Source organism: Myotis brandtii, unplaced genomic scaffold (assembly GCF_000412655.1).
Source record: "Myotis brandtii unplaced genomic scaffold, ASM41265v1 scaffold399, whole genome shotgun sequence".
In the NCBI taxonomy this organism is placed as follows: Eukaryota; Metazoa; Chordata; class Mammalia; order Chiroptera; family Vespertilionidae; genus Myotis; species Myotis brandtii.
The window spans coordinates 871,776-888,883 of record NW_005365325.1 but is presented as its reverse complement, the minus strand read 5'-3'; the positions used below and the strand labels follow the sequence as shown (position 1 = coordinate 888,883).

The 17,108-nt window shown below is 35.6% G+C and overlaps 1 protein-coding gene across 1 annotated transcript in view; it reads right to left on the bottom strand.

Annotated features, from left to right (window-relative positions):
- The window catches only part of DCDC5 (doublecortin domain containing 5), a 157,714-nt gene that overhangs the window by 116,858 nt on the left and 23,748 nt on the right, over positions 1-17,108 (bottom strand). Inside the window, exons 7-8 of the mRNA XM_014545214.1 lie at positions 14,501-14,635; positions 13,938-14,095 (exon numbers count right to left, since the gene is read on the bottom strand). Of these exons, the coding sequence (XP_014400700.1) occupies positions 13,938-14,095; positions 14,501-14,635 (293 nt within the window). The remainder of the gene's footprint in view (positions 1-13,937; positions 14,096-14,500; positions 14,636-17,108) is intronic.

Below are 17,108 nucleotides of genomic sequence, written 5' to 3'. Positions count from 1 at the left end.
AAGATCTGTCTCCTTAATGGGGTGCCCTGTAATAAAGCCTATTCTCTCTGCAAAAGACTCCTCCCCCAGTTCACTGTCCAGTGAGCAGTGGGCATGGAACCCACTTGCTTGGTTCAGTTATATATGTTTTATTATTTATTCATATGTCTTATACCTTATTCAGTTATACATATGTCTTACTAAATTTGATCACTATGTTAAGATGCTGTCTGCCAAGTTTCTCCACTGTAACATTACTTCTATTTTCTCTTGTAACTAATAAATATCTGAGGAATATATTAGGAAATATACTGCTCCACCTTTAACTTTCGCCCACTAATTTTAGATTCTGCTGATGGCTCTTGCCTACAGTAATTATTGCTCCTTTGTCCTAATGGTGATTTTCTGTTTCCTTTCTTCCTTCTGCATTTATAACCAGAGCTCTCTTATTTACTCAGTATATATTTGTATAAGTATTAACTCATGAATATTTATATTTCTCTTTGGCTTATATTTATTTTTTTTGCTCAAATTATTCCAGCTCTGGCCATTGAGAGCTTTTTTCAGATGGGCTCCTAGGCCCTGTCAGCATGCTTCCATTTTGTTTTTAAAGCAATTCCTTACTTTCTGGGACTAATCAACTCTACTTTAAATAATCATTTTGAAGTTGTTCTACTCTACAGAAACTGAATATTTCATCTGACAAATTACATACTCCTTTGAGACTGATCCTGTACTTCTTAGCACCTATCAGAGTAGCAGGCAAGTGACAGGCATTTGTTAAATGTGCTTCAACTGAATGCTTGTTTATTCCCTTATTTATTCTGAATTTGAGAAAAGTAAAAGCTATTTACTGTATTCTGTGTATGTTCTTACATATATGTTCACTATTTAATCACTGCTCTCTTTTCTCATTTCATATAGATTAATTCTAGTTCCTCTGACAATTAGAGATATTATCATCAATTTTAGAGATTATCATCAATATTATCATTATCATCCTTACAAAGCCATCACCAGCATTGATTCACTATGTCTCAGTAACAGATACTATAAAAAACAAATTACACAAGTGTTGTCCCTACCTGACATAAAGCATTCAAATTATAATACATAAATATAATATGTATGCTTTATGAATATTTAGTGAAATAAAGAATAAAAAGTAAAATCAATACATATTATTTAAAAGGGTGTGAAATAGTTTAGTAAAGAAGTACAGAATATGACAGGGGCTCTTGTACTCTTTAGTTTTTATAACTATCTTAATATTAATGGCCCAAGGATTATTTTTTGTTTTGTTTGTTATATTTCAAAAGAACTGTTTATTCAGATAGCTATTTACTAAGTGCTTATTATATGCCAGGCACTAATCCTATATAATAAAACCCTAATATGCAAAACAACCTAACAGCAGAACGACCGGCGTAATGACTGGTCGCTATGATGCACACTGACTACCAGGGGGCAGACGCTCAAACGCAGGAGCTGCCCCAGCCTGCAGGCCCCTACCTGTGGCAGTGGCGGGGAGCAGGACCAGCAAGCAGGCGGTGCCAGGCCAGCCAAGGCAGGTTCGAGTGGGGGCTGTGGCAGTGGCGGGGAGCAGGACCAGCAAGCAGGCGGCGCCAGGCCAGCCAAGGCAGGTGCGAGTGGGGGCTCTGATCACCCTGCCAGTGGCCCCACAGATTGGCCCTGATCGCTGACCAAGCCTAGGGACCCTACCCGTGCACAAATTACAGGCACTGGGCCTCTAGTCTAATCATAAGAGTTAGGTACTAGTAGGACTATTATGACCATTATACAGATATGGAAAACTGACAGAGGTAAGTTACTTGTCCAAGATCAAGTAACTAGTAATTTTTGAGTCAGCATTTGAACCAAAACAGCATCTGCATTCTTAATCTTTATACTGCACTGCCTTTGTAGGAGGGAGCTGAACACATAAAGCAGAGCTATTCTTGTAGAAGTAGGAAAATGGAAAATCTTGCTTATCCTCAGTGCCCCAGAAACCAGAGGCTCTCAGAAGCAGAGTTTGGAAACCCAGGCTCTAAGCCAATTCCTGTTAGTCCTCAGGTTTGACATTCTGATTACAGAGCTGGATTCTATTCAAGGTGGAGCCAGTGTTAAGGCAAACGGGTAGGCTACACGATAGGTCTATAATTGTGTACATGTAGGACATGTTGAAAGGACATAGGAACCAACTTGTTCACTAGCATTTGGTGTTTCCAAGAGCCTTCTTAAAGCCTCCTATCTCTGTGAAGTCCAAGAATTTATTTGCCAGATGTGCTCATTTTTAACTTAGCATTTCTTTGTTTTCCCTTAGTGAACTATCACAACTTCCTAATGAATGGAAATGGCTGAATATTTCCTCCCCTTATCAGGATTATCTTTAATTCTAATTTTTTATCTTTTAGATGCTAATCCTTTCACACCATTCATCTTGTCTTTAAAGGTGATTCAAGCAAGCATTAGTCTTTTATTATTTTTAGAACAACACAGAGCAGAAATAGAAATTTGATTCAGCTAATGGATGTAAATACACACATCAGAATAAAAGATTTGGATATCTGAAGTATATTTGTTGACTTTTTTTCCTTCTTTTTAGCACCATACTTATTTTATTTTCCTGATTACTATATATTTAAAATTAATTGAAAAATATATGATTCTTTGGTATAATTTCAACATTTTGTGCATTCTTCCATGTTTAATAATATCTGTCAAATCCTTGAAAAAAAGAACAAAATGAGCAGAGTCTGAGATTATAATAATTTGTTTGGGCTGTGATTGCTATGAAGATGAAGACTTGATTCTCTGGGTCAATTGACAAATAAAATCTGTTCTGAACTCTAGAGGTCAGTTCTAGAGTTCAGAACAGATATTTGGAAGCAGAAAATATCCAAAAATTATTTTGTTTGACCTGTTTCACTTCCGGACTCCTGGCAGGCTTACCACCTTTGGTATCAATGTCTCTGTGATTAATAGTGCCCTAGGCTTGCAGCACAGTTGAAGACTCAAATAGTATATTTGACCCAAATCCTATGCTCTAACAACAGAACAGTTCTCCTGGGGAACAATTCTATTGTTGGAAGTGCTTTCCTTTGGCTATATCTAAAAAGAGGTCACTCTCTTTTTTTTTTTTTACAGGAAGGAAGGAAGCAAGTAAGGGAGGAATGGAGGAAGGAAGGAAAAAAAGAAGGGCAAGTTTAGAAGCTAAAAGTAAAAAACATGGGACTTACAAAAGAAATATTTTTCATATGTTATAATGTCAAATTTTTTCTTAATTTCAAATTTCATAATTTAAAAAGTAACTATCAAATGTTGATATTTAATCAACATTATAGTAAGTACTTACTGTGGATATTTAGTAATGTGATAATTAATATGAATGTGGTAAAATGCTAAATAAAAAGCTATGTACAAAATTATTACTTTAATTTGTCATTTCCTCATTAAAGCTCTATTCTATGACATGCAATTACACTATAGGGTTATAGGTTACAGTCCCTGATCTACAGAACTTTAAACATTAGAGCATTCTTTTTCTTGTTGTTGTTTAGGATTCGAAATGAAAGAGAAAAACAGTCAAAGGAAAATATTTCAAAAACATTTTAATGAAACATATGGAAAGAATGATTTAAGCAGTGCTTAAAAATGTACTAGGAGTTATGATATTTAAGAGGTTGGCTATGCTCTAAATGACAACTTGTTACAGATCCTGACTCTCCCCCTTACTAGCTTTTTGACCTTGGACTACTAGTTCCACACTCTCTATCATCTGAATTGTAAATTGGAGACAATCTCAATAAATAAATTCATATGGTAATAAATGCAAAATAGAGTTCTGGCCTGAGACAAGTAAGCACTTAATAAACTTTAGTACTGCATTTCAAGAGGTAGGGAGAAATGATGATTCAGGAATTCTAGATAATTAAGGTCCATGTAGAACAACAACAAAATATGGGGAATTTTAAATAATATGATATTCACAAAGATAATGGGTACTATGCCATCAATTATTTATAGACACTGACTATTTACTCTTTTAAAGAAATAACCAGGAAACTGGTTTTAATAACAAGTACTTAAAACATTGCCTGGGTTATGATCATTATTTTATAAATATTTGTTAAATTAATAAAATAATGTGATTTAGTCCCACAATTCCTGAAGAAAAAGAACAAGTTAATGTAATCTTTGTGTTTATGGAGTGGCAAAAAGAATACAATTAGTTGTATTCCAAACAGGGCTACAATCGTTAAAACTTAAACCCCAAAGTATGAAGACTAATAACAAACTAATAAAAAGAAAAATTTAACATTATCAGATACTAAGTAAAGATAGGTGAAGCCATGGCAATAATGAATTCCAGAAATAATTTGAAAATGATATTGGCCATTTGAAAATGGGGATATAGCTATGTAAAAAAAAAAAAAGATCAAAACTGAATTTGATGGAAAAAACAAAAATAAAAAAACCTAAAAATAGATACAATAGCCCAGTCGGTGTGGTTCAATGGTTGAGTACTGACCTATGAACCAGGAGGTCACGGTTCAATTTCTGGTCAGGGCATATGCCTGGGTAGTGGGATTGATCCCCAGTAGGGAGCATGCAGGAAACAGCCTATCAATGATTCTTTCTTATCATTGATGTTTTTCCCTTTCTCTCCCTCTCCCTTCCTCTCTCTGAAAACAAAAATATATATATTTTTAAATAGATACAATAGAACCTTATGTTTTAAGCAAAAAAATGCTACTGAAATTTTTATAAATATTACATATTTCCCCAAAATGAAAATCACTTAACTCACCCAGTCATATACCTGGCTAGGCCAAATTGTGTACATTTGTGTGTTTGTGCAATAGTTCTTGGGCCTTAGCTTATATTATTGGAAGATGCACACAGGTTGCTGCCCCTACTCTCACCCCAAATCTGGGGCAGGACCTGGAAGCAAATTTCTAGCAAATTCCCAGGAAATGCTGAGACTACTGGCCTGGGAATCACTACTATAGTAGAAAGAAGGGTAGATTTAGCTTCTGGAGACTAAGATTCAAATCAAAGCTCTGCCAGTTACTGGTTGACCCTAGAATATCAGGTAAATTCTCATTTTCCTCATAAGAAGAAAAAAATGGTGAAAATGACAGTTAACTTAAAGAATTTTTATGAGAAAATATAAGAAAGAGAACATGTGAAACTGACACGTGAAAGGAACTCATAAATTTGCTGAATTTATATGTGCTACTAATTTCAAACATGACTTTAACTGATAGCAATAAAAAGTCCATATATTTTCTACTGAAAGACAAAAAAAAACTTTGTACCAATAGATTGCTGTTATTTGTGAAATGAGCAATAATGAAGGGTTTAGCCCTTTAAGGCCTAGAACTGAGAGGTTTTTATGTTAAAATGTAAGATAGTCTCAAAATTGACTTTATGAGTTAGCCATACTTCAGAAGAAGAAAAATAAAAACATGGAGCAAGTGAGAAAGCATTTCTAACCCTGTTTTATCCAGGAGGTCAGACAATGTATCAGGAAACAGCTGTGAGCTAGAAAAGCTAGGTCAATAGCATCAAAAAATTGCAACTCCTCTGGGGTTAATGTGGTAAAACATCAAGGCATTGTATACATACAGGAGAAAAGATCTCAATCATGCTTTACTCAAGGTATTTATAGTATGTAAAAGACCTTAAAGGAAGTTGCACATTCTGGTGAATGTCATAAGTGCTAAATTGATATAATCAAGGAAAATTTTAAGGGTTTCATTTAGAAATACAGATAAGGACTGAGAAATAATTAAGACTTCTTGTTCAGAGGCATTATCATGTGGCGGTATTACATTTAAAGTATTAGGAGGGATTTGTGCTTCTGATGTTAGTTTTAATCATTAATTCAGTCAATAATGTTTTCTTGAGCTTGTCATGTCTGTGTAGAGCAATGTTCTAGTCTCTGAGTGAGATGGAACAGCCCCTGTCCTCATGCAGCTTAAATTTTCAAGGGTAAATGTAGACAATAAGTCATAACGAGTAAACAAGATGGCTTTAAACAGTGCTAAGTGCTATGAAGGAAGTAAAACAAGGTGATAGAGTGTGGGCACTTACTCATTTGTATATGCAAACTAGAGGCCCGGTGCACAAAAATTCATGCACTGGGGGGAGGTGTCCTTGAGCCCGGCCTGCCCCGTCTCACAGTCCAGGAGCCCTCAGGGGATGTCCTCTGTGGGAGGCAACCAGCCGATCAGGGGAAGGCGCCACCCCCATCACACCTCTGCTTCTGCCACTGCTGGCCGCCATGGCTGCCTGAGCCTTGGTCCTCGCAGCCACCGCAGCCGCCACCTGTAGCTTGCCTGAGCCTCCAGCAGCCACTGCAGCTTTGTCCAGAAGGACGTCTGAAAGACGTCCACTCTAATTAGCATATTACCGTTTTATTAGTATAGACTAGAGGCCTGTTGCACGAAAAGATTCGTGCAATAGGCCTTCCTGTCCCCTGGCTGCTGGCACTGGTTTTCCTCCGGCCTCCGGCACCCGGCACCCAGGCCTTCGCTCAGGCCATCTTTGTTGGTGGTTAATTTGCATATCTTGCTGATTAGCCGATGGGAGGCGTAGCGAAGGTAAGGTCAATTACCCTGTTTGTCTATTATTAGATTAGATATACACTATATAAATGTACCTATTATTCTAATTGAATTATATACATTGATTCTCTTAATCCTCAGTGATCCTATAAGGTTGGTGTTGTATTATTCCCAATTTACAAGTGAAAAAACGGAAGTAGAGGTTAAGTAAGTAAACCAAGGTAACAAAGCTTGGAAGAATTTGGATCCAGAGAATTTGGCTCCCAAATCTATGCTCTTACCTACTATATTATGTTATTACAGCTTGATTTAATGTATTATCTCATTTAATTCTCATAACCACCACCTGAGGAATTATACCTCATCTCAGAATTGGCAACTAAAACACAAAGAGAAAAGAGGGCTTTGCCAAGGTTAGAATTTTTTTTTTTTTTTTACCCAGGTAGTATAATACCAGATAGACATTCTAGTTTAGGGCCTACAAGTGAGAGAATGTAGAAGCAGAGTTTCCCATTCAGACCTTGGATAGGTTTACAGACAATATTGAATAAAACAGAAAAAATAAATAGTACATTTTAAAAATTGGAAATGAAGCAACATAATTCAAGGTTTGGGTACCTCATGGCAGTAAGTGAGAACAAAGATTTATCATAAAATCCTTATTTGAAAGCCTTCCATAATTTCTGAATTAATGCACATTTATGGATATAAACCTAATCCTTTGGAATACATGGTTTTGACTTTGTTTCAAAGAACCAGGTGCAATTATATTATTTGTTCACTTTATTTTAATTCACAGTAAACAAATGGGAATTAATTTAAAAATATGCCAAAATACAAATAGACAGCAATATCAAGTTATTTGACTCCTCTCATTTATAAAAAGAATTATAAATATAGCTCTGCATCTCTGGAACACACAACAATTTAATGTCCTAAAATCTAATACCACATTCTGATATATAGCATGAAAGAGCTAAAGGCTAATGCTTCAAAATGAGCATTTTAATAGCTAGGAATAGTAATGTAATCTAACATGAGATTCTAACCCTAGAAAGTATAATTGAATGTAGTGAATATCAAAAGCAATTAGTATATTAACCTTTAAGTTTATTGGTAAGAGTCCTAGAAATAAGAATTAGAGTGTGGCAATTTAAACAGTTCACTTTTCTTAAAAACACAGAGTCTGACTGTTATCAAAACTGACCTGTGTATTCACCATCTCTGCAATAATTGTGTTGATATTTAATGACCAAAATGAAAAGAATGTTCTAATCAAATAAGGTGATTACCAACTCCCATCAACTATATGCAAAGCTACATAAATCATAATAAATCATATGCTATTGAATCCTGAAGAAAACCAGAATATGGCTTTTTCAGTTTTTAATGTGTTTTTCTACAATTTATAATTATAGAAACATGAGCATCATTTGTCTGCTTAAAGAACTTCTCATTACTATTAATTTATCTTTCTTTGAAAAGCAGGAGACTAATAGTTCTGTTAGCTAGTGCATCTCAAACCTGTTACTGAGAGAGAAAAACCTTGAATGCAAAAAAAAAAGCATGTCACTTCTTTCAAGCTCCATTTCTTCTATTCTATCAGGGGAAACCCGTATGAAAATTGACCAATGCAGTATAGTTTGGATTTATATTCTCTCGGAAGGGGACATGTAATAAAGTGAGTACTAAATGCTCAGTGTTTGTTCCATGCAGATTGCACCCAGACTTATTTATAGTAGAAAGACTAATTTTATAGCAATTGTAAAAATGTAAATCAGGCTTTAAAACTGATTCAGGAATTGTATTTTATAAATGAAGCTTTTATTTTAATTTAAACAGTTCTCTTACGGTATGATACACATTATTCAGAATGTTCTGTTTTTGTTATGCTTGAAATAGTAGTGATGTTTCAGGAAAACAGGGAACAGAAACACCTGTTTCTTAGCAAATTACATCTCCTAATGATTATAATAATTTTATAGACTAGATTGACTTTAAAATGTAAATATTGCAATATTTTAAAGTTTAAATTATTCAATAGAGGTTTATTTTTAAAATAGCAGTGGAAAATGTGAACCAAAATACAGCATATTCTTGCCTATTTTAGCCCAAATATTTCTACTAATAAAGCATATATCAAGCATCTACATTAAAAATGTTTTGCTTAACATATGTTGATTTTGTTCTATTGCAAATGTAATATTCAATTATTAAAATCTAGAAAATAAATGATAAATACAAACTTAACTCAGTAACAACTGTCAATATTTTGATATAGTTTCTTCAAGTCACCTGCCCATCTGGTTAGCTTCCTATTTATCCTTATCTTTATCTACAGACAATTAGGATACTACTAAACATATTTCATAATTTGCTTTTTTATAAGTATCAAAACTCATGAGACATTAAATTATATTTTAAATGAAAGATGGAAGATCTTTTTAATACATGTACTCTTTTGAAAAAGTGAAGTCCATGCCAAGTTGAGTCAAGAAGAGAAATGTCGGTGTGATCCGTGGCAGCTGCTTGCTTCCCTGGGAAGGAAGGGCCGGCTAGGAGTACAGTAGCTAGTAATCCCCTCAGCGCTCCCAGAGTCTCTAGTGGGAAAAGAACAAAGGCCTTCCCAATGCAACTAACACAGATGTGCCCAAGGCAGACTGTCAGAAACAGTTAAGATGACAGCTACTCACAGTTCATTATTTCCTTCTCACAGGTCACTGGGTGACAAGCTGGGTCAGTGTGCTTTGTCAGCTGTCCCAGGCCTTCCCCACCCCCTATTCAATGTAAATAAGGGTAAAGGGCTCCATTGGATAAACCAATGTAAACAAACACATTCCAGACACTTAAAGATGCCAACATATGATACTTATTTTATTTTGGACCAAACTTAGAATTAAATATACACACACATTTATCCAAGTAAGAAGAGAACCTCATTTCTACAACTCACTGATATAGGAAGCAAAAACATTCTAAGTGTGGCTAAAGCAAACAAAAAATATAACCCATTATGAGCTAATCAGAACCTTACATTTAGGACCTTACACAATAAAAATTTTTTTTCCTTTTTCTTCAATAGAAAAAAGAAGTTTTCCACATTAAAAAAAAAAAAAAAAAAAAAAAAAAAAGATCAACAATCAGATTGCTTTCCACAAGTGTTTGAAATATAAATTAAATGAAATGATTCTGACTAGATGACAGTTTGGATTGTGGTGATATAGTTTTTTAAGAATATAATTCAACATAATGCTCAAATAAAAATGGCAGTAGCCTAATAAAATCTTTTATGATATAATGCCCATAAAATTTTAGTAATGACTTAATATGGCTTCTCAGTATGATAACATTCTGTTATGAAATCAATAGAGTAAAAACTGCTAGGAACGAGGACTAAAACCGTGGATAAGAGTATGGGCTATACATCTAAATGGGTGTGGGTGCAAATCCCATCTTCCCCATTAACCCGCTGTATAAATGAACACATTACAAAACCACTCTGAACCTCAGTTGCTTTTCTTCATGGATTATAAGGTTACTTCTACCATCATCTTATAGCAATAAGTAAATCTATCACGTTATTATAAGTAACTATTTAGCATGGCAGTTGGCACATGGTATAAGTATTCAATAAATGATAGCTATTAGTTACCTGTCACCAAATTCAGTATATACAAAGCTGACCTGAACCACCATTCAAGGTGTGAAATATCCTGGTTAATCATGACAAGTTATATAACATATATACACAACAGTGTGGTGATGCCCATAGAAAAAGGGGAGTAGGGGTCGGTGAAGGTGGGCAAACAGGGGGATAAACGGGGATGGAAAGAAACTTTTCTTTGGGTGATGGACACACAATGCAGTGTGCAGAGGATGTTTTGTTGAGTTGAAACCTGTAAGGTTGTGTCAACCAATGTCACCCCAATAAATTCAATAATTATAATAATAAAAAGAAAAGAAAATTGCAAAAAATGTTAAAAAAAATATCTAAACCCTTCATTTGTAAGCCTGTATAAACCAGTAAATCTATACTTGGATTCAACAAGAAATCAGGCATTCACAGTCTCTCTCCATGTTTTCTACTTCTTCTTGTCTTTGCTGAAAGCTGCATATATTGACATATTTTTTATTAATCCCTTTCTAAACTGTTCCACCTTACTTAAAGGTCCCTTTCCAAGATATGCAGTCAAAAATAATAGGCCCTGTTAGAAAACCTGAAAATTTGAATAATCGCTAAGACAAAAACATGAGCGGACAGGCAAAACAATACCAAGGAGAAGCCGTAAGACTTTGGGCTCAGAGGGGCCTGCCTTGGAGTACTAGCTGGAAGGCCTTAGCCATCTAACTTAACCTCTCTGTGCCAAATTTCCTCATCAGTAAAACAGAGGTTAAAGTATTACATACCTCATAGGTTATTGGGAAGTAATGTACATAAAGCCCTCAAGGAAAGTCAGTATCTATATATATAAAAGTCTAAGCGACCATTATGACTGAACAACCAGAACAACTGGAACGACCAGTCAACCAGTCACTATGACGCGCACTGACCACCAGGGGACAGCTACTTAATATAGTAGTTGTCCCCTGGTGGTGGGTGCGCTCCCACAGCCAACCTCTTACAGCCCCTCCCCAGGGCTGGCCAGCCCCACATTGACCCCAATCGGGGGGGCCAGCTGGCCAATTTCCCACAGACTCTCCCCACAACTGGCCAGACCCCCCGGCTGGCTGTCCAACCTCCCGCAGTCCCTCCCCCTGCCGGCCGGCCCCCTGATAGGCCTTGATCTCCGGCCAGGCCAAGGGACCTCACCTGTGCATGAATTCGTGCACTAGGCCTCCAGTATGTTAATAATTGAATGTTACCCCTCATTGTCACATATACCTCCTGCTACTACCAAACTTTTTGTCTTCCCCAAATTGGGCCACTTGTGGTTGTCTCCTTCCTTAGCTATTTCTAAGGAAGTACATACATTTATATCTTTGTATTTTTTATTCTTCTCAATTATATATTCTTTATTAAAATTATTTGCTCATTAATGTTTTCCCTGTTCTAAAATTCTAATTATTTTTCAAATTTCCACAACTCAGATCATTTTCACATTTTTCCTTTAATTTTGGCAGCAATTTTATTCTTTATTTTGTAAAATTGATAAAAAGCAAGAAAATGTGAAACTGAGGCAGTGACAATACAATGCACTGATTTCCCTTATGTTTGGAAAGTGTATAAACCTAACAAAGTCATCAATATGCCAAATTCAGTACCAGGTTCTAATTTTGCCCAACGATTCCTTCCAAAGTGGGAAGAAAATAATTGCTTTAAGTACTTATGCTTTACTCAAAATAAATTTGTTAAGGAAGAGAAAAAGAGAAACTGAAATTGCATCTATTGTGGTAAGTTGTGGAGGAGGATAGGAGAATGCAGATAAATCCCTGTGGCTTTAAGGAAAATAAAGAAGGCCAGAAGAGGGGGCCCTGGGAAATTTCTTATAAATCCCAAACATATTTACCAGTCAATTCATACTGTCTAGAAATCACAAATCTAAATGCAACCCCTATTAAAAACTCTTGTGTACCTCTACTTCTTTTCAGAACCTTTTTCACAACTATTACTGTGTGCTTATACATTTCTGGAATTTTAAAGACATAACATTTAATTCTAACAACTCAAACAGGTATTGTGGTATGTTAACTGACATTAACTGCTTTTTTGGGGGAGTGGCCTCACATTTTCTAATACTATAAGCATTTCTCTCAATGTTCCATCGTCAGCCTATATTGCTTCATGGAAACACAACAAGAAAACACAGGAGACAAATCCCTAAACTACCCAATGCCCTCAGTCCCCAGAAAAAATATTTCCAGGTTGGGAAAGGAGGGAGTCACAGAAAAGAAGGTGGATTGTCACGGGGTCCCCGAATGCCGACCTATCAGGGCCAGGGCCAGCAGGAGACAAACACAAAAACACCAGCTAGGTTTCAGAAATCTGAGAGCAGAAGGAACCTGTGCCTCCTTGAGTAGAGGTAGGATAATGACAAGCCCCAGCCTTCCTTCAAAAAGCAGTGGCTGCCGAATGAGTCTGGAAAGCTAGGTCAACAGTGGCCTCAGGAAACAGTGTTTGAGTTCCCCAGTGGCCCAGTATTTCCTGAGTTCCTGTTTTACATGAAAACTTCAAGCATGGATCCCAAGAGACTTATATCCAGTGACCTGGGCAGAGAGTGGCCTAGCTGTCTAACTGTAGCCTTTGGTCCTGTTGTGAAGCATCAGTGAGTTGAGAACCTTGTATAGGATTAAAAAGCAAGGAGCAGGGAAAGACCTGGAACTTAAGCTTTCTTCCAGCTCCAGGAAACCCCTATACCAGTATATGATACGGGAGGTACTAAGTTTGTTACTTTGTTTAGCTGTGCCCCATCTTACGAAAAGCAATAAAACCAAAGGATCTGAGGTTTAAATAACAAATTAAAGAGACAATAAATTGAAGAGTCACTTTTTTATCAGGGGGAAAAAAAGTTTCTTTTCGGTCAAATTCTGAGGCAGGAATATGTAAATTCAGACTGTAAGAAAGTTTTTAACTGAAATAAAAAGTTGTCATGTTGCACACAAACTTACACAATGTTATATGCCAACTATATCAATAAAGCTGTCTAAAAAAATTTTTTTAAGAAAACAAAAGTTGCTATTTTTTTCACGCAACTGATATATCTACCTATAGTTAACATATTTAAACGTAGGAATTCTCCTAAACTTTAATGAGTATGGTGAGTACTTCAATCAATAGTCAATTTCAAATAATTATATATTAAAATTGAAGTTTTGCAATTTATAACAACAACACCCCCCCAAAATAATAATAGACTTTAATTTTCTAATCAAATAAAGAGGATTAGAGAAACAGTTTCCATTTTCCAACCAAGGATAATTTTCAATTGGTTAGCAAAATCACTGATGTTCATTTTATTCTAGGAACAGAACTTATGTCAATCAGTTAAATTATCACTACTTAAGACCATCTATTGTGCACTCATCCTTAGGTCTAAATGTAATATCTTAAAGACCTCTTGGTAGTTTTACAATTGTTTATACTCTTATGTCTTCCCTAATTATGTTATTTCAGGCTACTGTAGTGCGATCTCAGGACAGCAATCCTTCCCAAGTATGCTTATAAACAATACCATACATTGATCTTTAATGAAATACACATAAATGTCACCTCTCTTGATCAAATGTGACCTAAAAACTACTGTGCTAGAAAGCCAAAGGGCTTTAGAGATATTACAATAATCATTAAGAAATCAATCTTAAAAAAAAAAAGAAATCAATCTTACATGAAACTGAAGGAAAACAGGGAATGTCATTGAGCAATGAAGCTCCGTGCTGTCAGTGCCCTACCTCTGAGCAGAAGCCTTGGGATGTTTCTCCTCCAGTCTCCTCACCAGTGCCACTGTCAGCTGCCCTGTCTCCCCAAGAGAACCTTCTGGCATCAAATGGGTGTCTGAAGGCTCCGACAGTTGCTGCAAACCAGGGATGCTGGCACTTTCTTGCAGAACCTAATAAATAAAATATAGGAATAAGTAGCTCTTTTTCACTGAGTGGAAACATCTAAACTATATATTTCCTGAAAATTTAACATTACACTTTTCATGGTTCTTCTTCAGTCTTCTTCATCGTGCAAATGAATCATTTCTATGTGGCCAGAACAAAAGAAAGCAGTCATCAAAAAAAGCTAGTGTGTCACCATTTTTCAATAAAATAATATTTATATAAGTATACAGATGTTTATACAAATACTAATGTACATACCAAGATGTATATTATGTGCATGATTATAAACAATACGTAACATTAAGATGTGAATTCTTGTTTGCCTCCTGAAAACAATGCACATATTTTTCTCTTTTCAAAGTACATTTTAGAGATCTATTTCTGTCTTCCCTCTGGCTCACTGCACTGACCTCTCCTGCTAAGCTGCTGCCATGTTCCTGATGAGCTGTGGTCCAGGTGCCATGGTGAATGTGATACTCTGTCTGGGTCACATCCATTTGTGCCTTTAGCTCCTCTAGGTAGGTCAGAACAAACTGAGGATAAGCCTGTAGGAAAAGAGGAAAAATGTAACAGCAGCCTTTTAAGCAACAGCCAAAAATCTATCCAACTAGAATGATGGGCTCATAGATTAGATTAATAGTAAAAAGGTGTAGCTAATAAACTTTGCATTTCATTATCAATTTCAGATCAAAATCAAGCCAAATAATTTTCACATTACAATTTCTAATTTGTTTACTTCGATCAAGTTTAACTTGATTGCTAATCTTCACCCTTAGATAAGATTAAAATATTAAAGCCATGTTATATATTAATAATAATAGCTAGCATTTATTGAGTTATTTACACATAAAAGGTATTATTGTAAAAGACATTGCATATATGTAATATGTAGTTACTATATTGTTTGGGAATATTCAATTCTGCTCTAGAAGACAAGAAAACAAATGGGATGGATGAAATTCATTAGCTGCATTAAACATAAGCAAATTAGTAACCTGAGAAGTGTCAGACAGAAATTAAGTAGAGCAAATGTATATGAACATAGATAGAAAGGGGTAGAAGTAAAAATAGCCATTTAATAGTCATGATTTACTAAATAACAAAGCAACAAATATGTATGTTACACTAACCATAAATGAAGCACATGAGACTCACAAACATCATGAGATCTGTAATTGGCCACCCACTGCTGACTCATGTTGGATCCTCCGCTGGATAAAGTCCATAGCTGCCCATCAAGCTAACTAGGGAGCACAGTTATTAGCCAAGTGTATTTGCCAAGCAGCTCTCTCACAGAGCCAGTGTGTGTCACCACCTCAGGCACCTTTTCTCCATTACACCCCCTTGCTCAAATTTCAACTCTGGTCCTTGTAACAACATCACTAGCAGGGAAGAGTAATGCAACACTAAGAGATTCAACTAACGTGGCCCTTCAACCCACTTTCACCTTAAGAGTGTTAACCTAGCCCATTTCTTTTCCCATACATTTTGCTTTGTATTTTGAATCCATTTAACAAACATGATTTGAGCATTTTAATTTGGTCGATGTATCTTTTTGTTCCATGAGCTCTAAGATAGTCTATCTAAGAGCATATTTGGAGACTACTGTTGCATCAAAGCAATTTCCCACATGATAATATATTTACATTTTAATCTTTGCAACAGCTCTTTGAAATAAGTATTATTATGTTCATCTTAAAGACAAAACAAAACAAAACAAAAAATGACACAGGGAGATTAAGCTACTTGCTCAGTGTCATCCAGTGTTTACCAGGACATAAGTTCTAGTTATACAGCCTCAAATATGATATAAACACCTCTTTATTAAGGTGTGGAACTACAATTCTAACAAAAAATAAGAGAAGGTATTCAATGAATAATTAAAGGCACTAAAGTCCTTATATTCTTCTGGGGAAAGTGATATTGAATAACTAAACTTTGTTAGAAAATGTACAACTAAATGTGCATGTTAAAATAGTAAGGGACCCCCAAACCTTAAATGCATATTACTAAGTAAAAAAAAAAAAGCCAACCTGGCCCTAGCTGATTTGGCTCACTGGGTAGAGCATTGGCCTGCAGACTAAAGGGTCCTGGATTTGGTTCCGGTCAAGGCACATGCCCAGGTTGTGGGCTCGATCCCCAGTGGGGGCCTGCAAGAGCATCAATGATTCTCTCTCATTGATGTTTTTTATCTCTCTCCCCCCCTCCCTTCCTCTCTGAAATGAGTAAAAATATATTTTTAAAAAAGCCAACCTGAAAAGGCTATAAACTGTATGATGCTAATTATGTGATGAAGAAATCATCTGCATCTCTCTGATGTTTAGTGATGTTGAGCATCTTTTCATATGTCTGTTGGTCATCTTTCTCTTTAAAGAAATGTCGATTCAGGACCTCTGCCCACTTTTAAATTTGATTGTTTGTTTTTATGGTGTTGAGTTGTAAGAGATCTTTATAAATTTTGGATATTAATCCCTTATTGTATGTGTCATTGGCAAATATCTCCTCCCATTCAGTAGGTTGTCATTCTGTTTTTGTTGATGGTTTCCTTTGCTCTGCAAAAACTTTTTAATTTGATGTAGTCCCATTTGTTAATTTTTTTCTTTTGTTTCCCTTACCCATGGATATTTGTCCAAAAAAATATTGCTAAGAGAAATGCCAAAGATTTTACTGCGTATGTTTTCTTCTAGGAGTTTTAAGGTTTCAAGTCTTACCTTTAAATCTTTAATCCATTTTGAGTTTATTCTTGTATATGGTATAAGTAAGTGGTCTAGTTTCATTTTTGCACATATCTGTCCAATTTTCCAACACTCTTTGTTGAATAGACTGTCTTTATCTTATTGTATGTTCTTGCCGAGGCTGAACTTTTTTATTTGGTTTGGCTATTTTGAGTTTTCTTCTGTCATGTATTTCCTTTTAATGTCCTTTGCTTATTTTTCTATTAAAGTGTTTATCCTTTTCTATTGTTATAACAGGCTTATTATACATTAAGTATTATTCAATTTTCTCACATTTATATTG